The 12,614-nt window shown below is 44.8% G+C and overlaps 1 protein-coding gene across 1 annotated transcript in view; it reads left to right on the forward strand.

Moving 5' to 3' along the window:
- ncor1 (nuclear receptor corepressor 1) overlaps positions 1-12,614 on the forward strand; it is a 60,368-nt gene that overhangs the window by 45,237 nt on the left and 2,517 nt on the right. The window contains exons 25-45 of the mRNA XM_070983790.1: positions 962-1,076; positions 2,515-2,600; positions 4,193-4,361; positions 4,452-4,577; positions 4,667-4,750; positions 4,852-5,102; positions 5,343-5,652; positions 5,949-6,176; positions 6,417-6,617; positions 7,055-7,204; positions 8,001-8,201; positions 8,671-8,806; positions 8,989-9,464; positions 9,607-9,723; positions 10,083-10,231; positions 10,345-10,562; positions 10,656-10,799; positions 11,613-11,758; positions 11,980-12,033; positions 12,126-12,329; positions 12,412-12,588. Coding sequence (XP_070839891.1) covers positions 962-1,076; positions 2,515-2,600; positions 4,193-4,361; positions 4,452-4,577; positions 4,667-4,750; positions 4,852-5,102; positions 5,343-5,652; positions 5,949-6,176; positions 6,417-6,617; positions 7,055-7,204; positions 8,001-8,201; positions 8,671-8,806; positions 8,989-9,464; positions 9,607-9,723; positions 10,083-10,231; positions 10,345-10,562; positions 10,656-10,799; positions 11,613-11,758; positions 11,980-12,033; positions 12,126-12,329; positions 12,412-12,588 — 3,742 coding nt within the window. The remainder of the gene's footprint in view (positions 1-961; positions 1,077-2,514; positions 2,601-4,192; positions 4,362-4,451; positions 4,578-4,666; positions 4,751-4,851; positions 5,103-5,342; positions 5,653-5,948; positions 6,177-6,416; positions 6,618-7,054; positions 7,205-8,000; positions 8,202-8,670; positions 8,807-8,988; positions 9,465-9,606; positions 9,724-10,082; positions 10,232-10,344; positions 10,563-10,655; positions 10,800-11,612; positions 11,759-11,979; positions 12,034-12,125; positions 12,330-12,411; positions 12,589-12,614) is intronic.

A 12,614-nucleotide genomic window follows, 5' to 3' on the forward strand; every position in this document is an offset into this window, starting at 1 on the left:
CTGGTGATCAATTGCAAGTAGTACAAACATACTGCATAGTGGTGCATGCTCCTGTAGTTTTTGAAATAAAGCACAAAGAAACAAATACATGCTTATCTGTGAGTTGTTACTGCACAGCTAGCATGGGGGGGGGTCCACATACTTTTCTACACCCACTGACATTTACATCAGAGCAAAGACAAAACCATGAAGGTTCCCTCTGGAGTTTTTGGACCTCTAGTAGCGCTGTGGAAGCTGTTTTTGTGCATGTGGGTGACACATGACACATCCCTGCCAATGGTGATTACACAGCAATATATATGCAGCAATGCACCAACAAAGACAGGGAAGACGAAGATGAAAGCTAGTGAACATGAACGTAAACCATGCAGGAAGTGAAATACCTGAAAAGATTGTTTGAAGGATGTGTTATGAGGAAGGAAATGCGGGCAATGTTTTTCTCAGAGTTCAAGGATGCACACAACGCATTTTGATGAGTAAGACTGAGTGTAAACATAACTTTTGTTTACTGTTGTTTACGAGAAAACTCCCCAGGGTCCCTCGAATCATCAGTTTCATGTGAGCTGTCAGTGAGAATAAATTCATCTGGGTTTGATGATGAAGTGTTTTCCAGAACAGACACTGTGACACACCAAACACTGTTCTTGCAATTTTCTAGCTAGATTTGATTTACCCTTTTATCAAAAGAACACAGAATTAAATTTTGTGTTTGTCAAGTGATACCATCCTAACAGAATGCTTTTTCTGCAAAGGGAGCGGAATAGGTGGTATTCTCCCCCCAAAAATGACCCTAGGATTTGCTGTAACATTAGGGGTTTGTCTGACTGCTAAATTAAAACAGTGAATGTTACTCAAAGCTCTACTCTGGAATATTTTGTTGCCTTTGCTTCATCAGCTTGATATTGCGTCATGAACATGGTGACCTGACTTTGAAATGTGTTTTTTGTTCCTGCTCTTCCAGGGAACTCCTGGCACATACCTGCCATCCCATGCCGTCTATGGGCCAGAAGGGACTAAGAGCACTGTGGGCTCCATCTCTCTTGGTCTGCCTCGACAGCAAGATCCTAACAAGCCTGGTAGGGCCCCAGACCGTCACATTACTGCACCTTATTTTCATTTTGCTGTTAAAATACGGTTCTTCTCAAATCAAATCAAACATGACATAAACACAAGAGTTGGCTTGTGTGCATCCTTAGACAGACAGTAAGTACCAGCCTCACTTAGTTAAATGACACCCCTGAGGGATTCCTGTATTTTTAGGGCTGTAAGATATTGTCTCACTACATCAAAACATTTTGCTAAAACTAGTCAAGTTTCAAACATATGAAAAATAGATGGTTCACTAATGTACACTTAAAATCTGTTGCATGCTTTTTGCCAGTTGTTGTGATGACTTTCAAGACGTGAAAAAGAAAAAGAAAACATGGCAGTCAGACTAAGCTTTAATGTGGCATCACATGAATATTGTTAAGTATCCTCTTCCTGTGAAACGGTGTCTTCAGTCCGTTGAGCCTGAACTGCTGCAGTTACTGTTCCAACCTTGAAGTTGTAACTGCTGCATTAAAGCAGAGGATCTGTTCCAATCCTTCATGCCCACACTCATCTTGCAACTTGCTGCTTTATGTTTGGCCTCAGTCACAATGGAGCTGTGTCTCTTATCCACTCTCTTAGGGGCGCACATGTAACTTACAAAGACGGGTCAAATTTATCATGAAGGGAGTTTATTGCACAGTAATGAATACATCACCAGAACTTTTATACATATGTTGTTTAAGTTTCAAATACCAATAAACTTATATTTAGTAGCTCCACATAGGCCTTTGTGGATAAGGTTCATAGAGTCCACACTGACATTCAGTCATGCTCAGTTGCATTGGCACCAAATGGTGACTGAGCCACACTGCATTATATGCTACCACGTCAAATATGATTGTTCAGGACAATTGAAGGCGTGTTCACCATGAAGACAGATCGATGTTTACTTTGGCCCTTTGTAGCACAGCTCTGTTGTGTTACGGTAGAACTGCCAATAAATGAAGTGGAAGTCCAGAACAAAAGCCATTTCTCCTCAGTATTGTTGAGATTTCCTCACAGTTGCAGGCCTGGGACATCAACATTCAAGAGTCACTGTATTGAACAATGGAACTGAGTTTATTAAAACTATAACCTAAATCTTTGACTTTCCCACAAAATGCCGTTTTTTTTTTTTGTTTGTTTTTTTTTTATGTGAACAACTCACATTAGATGTTGTCAAAGTAAAGTATATCATTATAAAAAGGAAGCTAAAAAAAAGGTCTGCTTCATTTTCTATATTATTTTATCTGTTTAACTTTTCTCATTCAAGCACTGAAGCACTGTGTGACAATAAAATCACCTCTCTGCTTGTGTGGTTGTAGAATTTCAATCTTGACACAAACTGGTATTACTACCAAAAAGTCAAACTTTTGGTTCAGCGTCTCTAGATGACACCATCCACATGACTCAATGCTTCTTTCTTTCTCTGTGTAACTCCAGGAGCTGTAGTTTCATCTATACAGGATGGCAGAGGCAACCCAGCAAAGGTGGGCGAGGGTCTGGCCTTCAGAGGGTCAATCACTCAGGTAACAAATCAATGAAGTGTTTTTTTTACAGTCACAAGGTAGAAGCTATGAATGAATAAATGAGAGATAAGACTTTTCATTGCTCATATATGTGTGTGTGTTTGCTTTTTATATTGCATTATACACACCTGTCAGCATTGAGAATCGAAAATAAGGGAAATTTCTGGTGAGCTGCCCTGGACCGTCCCACCACCCACCCTGTCCACATGCCCCTTACATTTAGACAAGGCTACACACAGTGAATCCTAAAATCACCACCACACAAACACTTGCTTTAAAGTATCAGAGCAACAAACGTTTGGCCACTGTGTAAAAGGTAAATGGGATCAGAATGTGATGATTTGCAGAACACTGAAATCCCATATTTAATTGAAAATAGCACAGAAACAACATATCAAAAAGACCTGTTTGAACATGTGAACTGGCAACAGGTTAGTAATGTGATTGGGTCTAAAAAGAGCGTCCCAGAGAGGCTGAGTCTTCCTGAGGTAAAGATGGGGAGGGCTTCACTACTCTGTGACAAACTGTGCTGGCAATCAGAGACAAAGGACACCCCGAACTGTTGAGTAGCTGAAATCATACATCAAGAATGAATGGGAAACATTCCAGTGTGGAAACTGCAGCAGGTGGTCTCCTCAGTTCCCAAACACTGACAGTGTTGTTAAAAGAGGAGGTGATGCAACAGACAGCTAGACGTGACCCTGTCCCAACTTTTTTGAAAACTGTTGCTGGCATCAAATTCTAAATGAGGAAATCATTTTCAAATAAAATGAAATTTCTCAGTTTCAGCATTTCACGCATTGTTGTCTTTGTGCTTTTTCAATTAAATACGAGGTTTCAGTGTTTTGCAAATCATCACATTCTGTTTCTAATTTACATTTTACACATTGTCAGAATCAATCAATCAATCAATCAATCAATCAATCAATCAATCAATCAATCAATCAATCAATCAAACCTGCTTGAAGGTGAAATGCTCTGAACATTTCTGCATTTTATAAATGAAAACAAAAAGGCATAAAAATTCAGCACCTAGTTTATTTATGTATAACTTGAAGGATATATACAAATAACTCAGACATTATGCTTCAGTTGTGATAGCAGAGGCTACTGAGACTGACAGTTGGTAGCAGAGGGTGATTATAAAAATGGATGGTGGACATAGCATAAATACAGTCATTGGTGGAGCATGTTTCTGCACCTCTTGGGCGTCCTCATCAGACTTGCCATGCTGGCTTGTCATGGCTTTCCCTCAATGTGATAACATGCTAATATGCATGTGGAATATTTTACAAAAAGTAGGACTTTAGTGACACTTGCACAAACATTTAGCCTTTTTGGCAGGTTCTCCATCTGCTCTATCCCTCTCATGTTCATCCTCTTCCTCCTCACTAGATATTACTGTAAATGTTCTACAGCCTGCCACCTGCTGTACTGGAGGGGAATGTAGTACTTCTTGTTGTACTTGAAATTTAGGGGGAAATATTTAAACAGGACGACAGCAGTAGAGAAAGGTAAAATATGGGAGAATCCTGGGAAAAACGGAGATGGTTGGCAGGTCTCATTATATCTTTGCTCTTTTTTTAAAATAGGGCACCCCAGCCCTGCCCCAGTCTAGCATTGCTGCAGACCTCCTGAAGGGCACAATCACAAAGCTGGCCACCGAGGACCTAAGCAGCCCTGACAAGGCAAGGGGAGAACAGTTGGCCAAAGGTCATGTTATCTATGAAGGCAAGAGTGGTCACATCCTCTCCTATGACGGTAAGTGCTTGATTATTGATATACCAAAAAATTGTTGAGAATGTCTTAACCAAGCACAGACATTTGATCATGAGGTTTCCTGTCCAAAAGCTATCAAGAACCCCAGGGAAAACACCCGCAGCCCCCGAACAGGCCATGAGCTGAAACGCACTTACGACATGATGGAAGGACCCATGGGCAGGGGGCACCCTGGCAGGGACGGTGCTCCATTCGAAGGTATTGGTTGTGTGTTAATGAGTGTACTCAATGTGTCTTGGTTTGTTTGTGCTGTACCAGGAGACTGATAGTGCTTATTTGTTTCTCAGGGTTGATCAGCAGAGCCTTACCCAGAGATGGTCTACATGCAGATTCTAAGGAAAGACCATTGATCACTGGATCCATCATGCAAGGTAGCTAATTGTATAGCTTGCGACAGTCCAACTAATCACTCACTGTTACTAGTAGCCACAAATAATGAGAAAAAGCTGAAATAGTTTTCAAATCTTTCCAGGAACACCCAGAACTGCTGCAGAGACCTATGAAGAGGCCATGAAATATGGAAAACAAATCAAGCGAGAGAGCCCACCGATCCGCTCCTTCGAAGGGGGTATTGGCAAGGGCAAGCCCTATGAGGGAGTCAATACTATCAAAGAGATGGGACGCTCCATTCACGAAATCCCCCGACAAGATCAGTCTGGCCAGGACATCTGCAAGACCCCTGACCTGTCGGACAGAAGGGCTATGGATGGTTCCATCTCTCAGGTAAGACAGTTTGAGCTTTGAAGGGCTGCCCAGAATTATTTCTCTTTTTCTTTTTTTTTTTTTTTTACTTTACAGCATTTACTATTGCCATTCTTCAGATCTGTTCAGTGAATGCCATATTAATGGGCTTTCCATGAAGAATTGGTTTTACCTCAAACCTTTTCATATTGAATATGCAAAATTCCAAATATTTATGGTGTATGTAATGATGACTGACGTGTTGTTCCTTCCATTTACCAGATTCACTCCCTCAACCAGCCTACTATCAAGCACAATGTCAAGTCCTTAATCACCAGTCCTACTAAGCTTCCCCACAACATGCCTCAGCTGGAGGCCATGGAACGAGTCAAATACGAGGAGAACAAGGCAGTACGCCACACGTCTGTGGTCAACTCCACCACCTCTGTCCTGCGCTCCACACACCAGGAGGCCAGCAAATCCCAGCTTAGCCCGGGCATGTATGAGGACGCTAATGCTCGCAGAACCCCTGTTAACTACAGCACCAACCCCGTGTCCAGAGGCTCACCCATGCTAGGACGTGCTCCAGAGGGTATATTCCATAACAATTTTATTAACGAACTGAAAATTCAAGTTCTCAGCCATTCATTTTTAGTCTAATACCATAATCACAACAGCTCTAGTGTTACACAAGATTCAATTAGACATTTATCTTGTTAAACCAGATCATCTTATTTGCCAGAATATTAGGACTAATATGCAATGTGCACCCAGTGCTGAGAGCATGTTGTTTTCTGTCACAGATGTACGGTCATGAGATGATAGGTTGTTGTTTGACTAAGCATTTACTGATTTGATGAGTCATGTGTGTCCCTCTCTCCCACAAAGGTGGTATGAGCTCTGCAAAATCCGCTCCACATGAAAGAAAGAGTGCCATGACCCCGACACAGAGGGACAGCGTCCCAGCCAAGTCCCCAGTGTCAGGTGGTGACCCCGTAGGCTCTCACAGCCCCTTCGACCCCCACCACCGGCCTGTTGTTCCAGGGGAAGTGTACCGAGCCCACCTGCCTCCACATCTCGACCCCTCGATGGCCTTCCACAGAGTGCTGGATCCTGGTACAGTTTTTAAATCTTCTGCACTGTTTTCAGCCCACTTGCAAAAAGAACAATGATGACCTTAATTCAGTGATTAATTCTGAAGTTGACGACAGCAACTCAGGCTGTCTAATTCATTAGCACTATATGTCCAGGATCTTTTTCAGCTATTGACGTCAGCAGTTGCGATCAGTATCTGTGAGCCTTCTGTTCAAATGTTTTGTTGTTTCCTTTTTTTTTTTCTCCTGTCCTCTACTACAGCCTTCATGTTCCCTAGGCAGCCATCCCCAACGGGCTACCACAACACCTACCAGCTGTACACCATGGAGAACACGCGGCAGACCATCCTTAACGATTATATCACGTCCCAGCAGATGCAAGTCATCCCTAGGCCTGACATGGCCCGAGGCTTGTCACCACGGGAACAGCCCGTCGCTATCCCTTACGCACCCGGAGCTCGAGGTACGGCCCTCCACCAGCTGACCCTCTATCACCTGCCGCAAGAGGCAGGGGAGAGGCCATGAGTGGGAAGGGCTGTAGTATGCAGACTGTGTGCTTGTGAAGTAGTGGCTACCTTTTCCAGACGCCCAGAAGCAAATGACCTAGTCACATTTTGCTGATTTGCTCTTTATATTGGGGCTGCAACTGATTCGGCTGCTGCTCAATTTATCAATTGGGTTTGGTCATCCAAATCTCCATTTGTTGAGTGGTTGCCTCTTACAAGCTGACCACTATTCCACTCCCTTTGCAGCCCTGTTGCTTACTGATCAATCTGTATTTGGGCACTAACAGATATAGGTGATGGGTTACAGTTAAGTGTATACGGTGTTCATACATTCAGAAATTGATGGATTGGTTCTTGTTGTTCACCGTTGGCCCTTTGCTTCTGTCTGTAAAAGGGATTATTGATCTAGCCCAGATGCCTCCAACTATCCTGTTGCCTCACCCTGGGGGAACAGGTACTCCCACTTTGGAACGCATCGCCTACCTCCCTGGAGCTCAGCCCCCTTTCCCTCCTAGGGCTTTCAACCCAACCTCCATATCGCCAGGTGAGGACCCCTCCCTTCCCCATCCCTTCCCCATCCCTGTTCCCTTATCTTCCCTGCCACGACCTCCGTGTTCCCTCACACCTCTGTAAGAGTGCAGCCCTGCACTGGCCCGAGGTGTCAAAGGTCAGTTCTGCCTGTCCAGTCACAGCTCAGGATGAGTCTCTGGAATCACACTGGGAGGGATTTCTCACAGAACTGTGACTGTTGCACAACAGCAGGGTGATTTCTTGTTTACCTAAAGACACTGCATACTTGAATGCATCATCTTGTTTTAAAATGTGAAATATATTCTTTTATACCCGTTTAACATTTACATACCTGCAGCTGAAACTCAGTACTGTATTGTAATTCTTAGTCATTTTCTCTAAACTGAACATTCTTGCAATATGTAGACTCAAATTCACTAAAGTAAGCCTTAAAATCTATTTTGGAATGCCAAGCCCTTTTTATGTTTCACTCCAGTTAGGATAAACAATATCTTAAAAAGTCTTAATTGTAATTTGACACAGTTTAAAGGCATTATGATTATTTGAAGTGTGTATGCAGCTAAAGCAGCTGCACTGTAATGAACCCTGTGTGGTCTGTTGCACTCATGGTTTTGTCTGAAATGATAAATGTGGTAATATTCCTGAGACAGAATATTACTGTGATTATGCCACAATAGACTCAGGACTTGTCAGCAAGGCCACGTGGTTCATTTTTCTAAAAGAAGCCTAATCTGCCCTGCTGAGACCCTGTCACTTAATATGTGTGTGTGTGTGTGTGTGTGTGTGATGTGTGTCATTGTCATCCTCAGGCCACCCAGCCCACCTCGCTGCTGCCGCTGCCAGTGCAGAGAGGGAGCGGGAGAGAGAGCGTGACCGCGAGCAGCAGGAGAAAGAGAGAGAAAAGGAAAGAGAAAGGGAGCAGCGGGAGAGGGAGCGAGAACGTGAGAGGGAGAGGGAGCGGGAAATGCGAGATCGAGAGCGGGAGCGAACCAATGAATACATCCGTGGAGGTGAGTTTTTTTAGTTACTGTTTGACACAGCAGCAGAGTTGTGAAAATTTCACTTCAGAATCATTACATTTATATCCATTTTAATGTAGGAAATCTGTGTTGATCCACTTTATATGTTATATGATCCACTTCCTTATAGTATGGGAGTGTCAGATCCATTTTCAGCCCAGGCCAGAGGCTTTATGAGCCAGGTCAGACCCCAGGTCCTTCAAAATGTTTTGATAACCAAATCGTGTCGTTATTTCATTTGAACATCAGTATGGACGCAACAGTAAAAGAAATCTATTTTAAAACTTTATGTTGCTGTATATGCCGCACAGTGCTGTGTATAATGTGTACAATGAATAGAGTAGTTTATTATTGTTAGGACTGTTAGACAGTACATAGTCGTGGGCAATTCATTTTAAAACCTACTGTTGCAGTGTGTTTACTGTTACTGTACAGACTTTCATGTATGTTTGTGTCCCAGGTGGACCAGAGCAGCCAGGCCGGCCAGTGAGTCGAGGTTATCTGCACTCTCCTTCTCCCTCACTCAGGACACAGGATGTTGTGGTTCAGCAACGGCCAAGCATCTTCCAGGGCAAGAGTGTCATCACCTCGCTAATGCAAGTCATACACTCTTTGTGTCTTTTCATGTATTCATGGGGAGACGTCCTCAATTTACATACAGGTTTACAGTTTGGATGGAAAACTTCAGATATATTCATCAGACTTTTAGTTGTCTTTTAATTGAACCCATCCCTCAGGAAATATGATTGATGCCTTCATCTCTTAATTTCCTCCTCAGGCCCCATTCAGCAGCAGCGACAGCAGCGGCCCAGAGCAGCTCTCGCTACAGTACCGCAGCTGATGCTCTGGCTGCTCTGGTGGATGCCGCAGCTTCTGCCCCGCAGATGGAAGTGGCAAAGGTGAAGGAGAGCAAACATGAACGGGATGACGACATGTCTGCTCGGCGAGCAGCCAGCCTCTCCGAACAGCAGCAGCAGCAGCAGGAGGCAGACCGGAGATCCATGCAGTCACCATATGGCTCAATGTCTCTGCCAGGGGGTAAGCCTCATTCAGCTTACTCTGAGGGCCCTGGAGTAGGGGTTAAGGATAAGGGCCCTCAAACCTCCAAGTCCCGCATTGAAGAGGAGCTTCGGACTCGTGGCAAGACAACTATCACAGCTGCTAACTTCATTGATGTCATCATCACGCGGCAGATAGCCTCGGACAAAGACTCACGGGAGCGAGGCTCTCAGAGCTCGGACTCTTCTAGCAGCTGTGAGTATACTGGATACACTTGATATCCTCTGTTAGCTTTGTGGACAAGTGCACACTGCTGAGGGTAGACCACGGCCAAACCTTAATATTGTGCTGTTTACTTAACATAAATAATAACTATTTGTCCATAATTGTCCTGCAGTGTCATCCAGTCGATACGATAACACTGGTGGAGGAGCCATTGAGGTGATTAGCCCTGGTAATTCCCCGGTCCAGTCCCAACAGGACAAACCAGAAGAAGTGCAACAACAGGCAGCAGGTATGAACACACCAACTCAGTCGTGAAACTGAATAATGTTCCAAATTATTCAGAGATTGTTAGAGGTAGTGGTTCGGGTCACAGAGGCTGTAAAGGCTAAATTTAGCGCTAGTCAAGTGGAGTAAACATTCCATAGCTTGAATGACTTAACCCACTGACCTTGTCATTTGAGACTCAGTTTCCCTGCACCAGTCTCTTCCCCAGACTCCACTGGAAGTTATTCCTGTCACCTGCAAACAAATTAGATCAGTTGCTGTTGGTATACAGCGTCCTCGCTCTTTCCTGTCTTATCTCTCCTCATCTCACCCTTACTCTCGGCCCAAAACAACAACTCTGTGTTCTTGGTCAACCTTCACCAGCTGGCATGCGGGCCTATGACATGAGTCGTTATCGGTCATCAGGGGAGCCACCACAGCCCAGTCCCCAGCAGCCCCCCTCCTCCCAGGCTGACAGCTACTCCCAGGTCCCCAAGACTCACAGAGTAATGACCTTGGCTGATCATATTTCGGTAAGAAATAATGAAGAATGTGAAAAAGTAATGCAGCACATACCAGATTTAGCCTGTACCTCAACCCATTGAACCTAACTGACCTGTGTTTGCGGTCGCTCCCTGTCATGCAGCATATCATAACCCAAGACTTCGCTCGGAATCAGGACCCTCCTCCAGTCTCCTCCTCAGCCTCGGCCACATTCCAGAGCGTGGTGCCACCCGTGTCCTCTTCAGGTCGAGCTAAGATGCCCAACCGCTACAGTCCAGAGAGTCAGGTCCAGGCCCCACACCACCAGAGACCCTCCAGCAGAGTTTCCCCAGAGAATGCCCCTGACAAGCCCAGAGCCAGGTGCATGGACCAGACAGTTAACTCTGAAAAATTCAGTGAATCTAATTTATTACTCATCATCTTAACATTTATCTCTCTCTGCTCGCTGTCTAGGCCTGGCAAATCTCCAGAGCGAGGCGGCAGGCAAATGGAAAACTATGAACCCATCTCTCCACCGCAGAGCTACCAAGGCATGGACAAACAGGATGCTGGTGGGCCTCCATCACAGAGGAGAGATGCAGACAACTCTGAGATCAGGTGTGGGATCTCCACAGTGTGGATACGTGATAGTTTGGTGTTTGAAGGAATATAGCAGCTGGCACAATTGAAAGAAATGTGTGATGATACACTCACCAGCCACATTATTAGGTACACCTGTTCAGCCGCTCATCAATGCATATTTAATCAGCCAATCACATGGCAGCAACTCAATGAACTGAGGTATATAGACATGCTGAAGATGATTTGCTAAAGTTCACACAAGGATCAGAATGGGGGAGATAGTTGATTTAAGTGACATGCGGGTTGGGCTGGTTTGAGTGCTTTGGAATCTGTGGGATTTTCACGCACAGCCATCCGAAGGGTTTATAGAGAATTGTTAAAAAGAGAAAATATCAAGTGAGCAGCAGTTCTCTGAATGAATGAATACTTACAGCAGGACAACACGCCATGTCATAAAGCTCAAATCATCTCAAACTGGTTTATTGAAAATGACAATTAGTTCACTGTACTTAAACCGCCTCAGCAGTCACCAGATCTCTTTACAATAGAGCGTTATTGGGATGTGATGGAAACAGGAGATTTGCATCACCTGTAATAATGTGAACAGTACAGAACCAGAATTTCTGCTCTCCAGCTGCACACCGCTGAAGTTTGTTTCCTGTTAGCTGCCTGACATTTGATGCCTGATGTTTTAGACTGTAAATTAATGTCCTTTATGGATGGATGCCCCCCCCCCCCCCCCCCCCGCCCAAGTTGTCGTTTGACAACATGTGGAGTTGGATGCTCCTATTGCCAATGGCTTGTTGCTGTTTCCCCTTTTGCTGATTGAGTCTGTTGCCCTTTGTCAAGGAGTGACTCACGATCCCCGGGGAGTGTCAGCTATCTGCCTTCCTTCTTCACCAAGCTGGAGAACACCTCGCCAATGGTGAAATCCAAGAAGCAGGAGATCTTTCGTAAGTTGAACTCCACCTCTGGTGTCGGTGATTCTGACGTTGGTAAGTGGGTCTTCTCTTCTTCCTTTGAACTAACATGCATGCGTCAGTTGAGGGAACAAACTCTGTTAATATGTGTGCATGCAAGACACTTGTGTTTGGTTAATTCCTTCTACTGTTTCAAGCTTATTAAGCATGTGATGACACTGAAACAGTTTGACTCGCTGTATGATTTTTAACTGTCAGACATTTAGTTTTTTCAACAGCTAATAATTGTCTTGCAGGAAACGCACAACCAGGCACAGAGATATTCAACTTGCCTGCTGTCACCAGCTCCAGTAAGTAGCAGTGAAACTCGCTTGGACACTTCACAGTTCAGTCTAGTTGGTGTCTCGTCTCTCATTGTATGTTTTGTTGTGTTGATTTGCAGGCAGCATCAACCCCAGGAATCACTCCTTTAGTGACCCAGCCAGTAACCTGGGCTTGGAGGACATCATCCGCAAAGCCTTGATGGGCAACTTAGAGGAGAGACAGGAGGAGCACCAGGGAGGAGTAGTGGCGCAGTGTGCCATGAACAACACGACTGGCACAGGCAGTGACGCCCGCCAGGAGGCCAACCCATCGCCCAGTATGGGTACGCACAGACTACATTCCCAATATGACACGTTTACAAGGGATCTTGTGTTTAACTTGTTGCTGCCTGTTTGAATATACAGGGAAGCAGAAGCAGGGCAAGGCCAACAGTCGAAAATCCAAGTCACCTAACCTGGGTCAGGCCTACTCAGGAGGGGAACGTCCCTCTTCAGTGTCCTCCGTCCACTCCGAGGGAGATTATCACAGACAAGCCCAAGCCCAACCCCAGTGGAGCTGGGACGACCGACCATCATCCGCAGGTAAGTCGTCCAGCCTCTGCTGTCTC

The sequence above is a fragment of the Chaetodon trifascialis genome, chromosome 16 (assembly GCF_039877785.1).
Source record: "Chaetodon trifascialis isolate fChaTrf1 chromosome 16, fChaTrf1.hap1, whole genome shotgun sequence".
NCBI lineage: Eukaryota > Metazoa > Chordata > Actinopteri > Chaetodontiformes > Chaetodontidae > Chaetodon > Chaetodon trifascialis.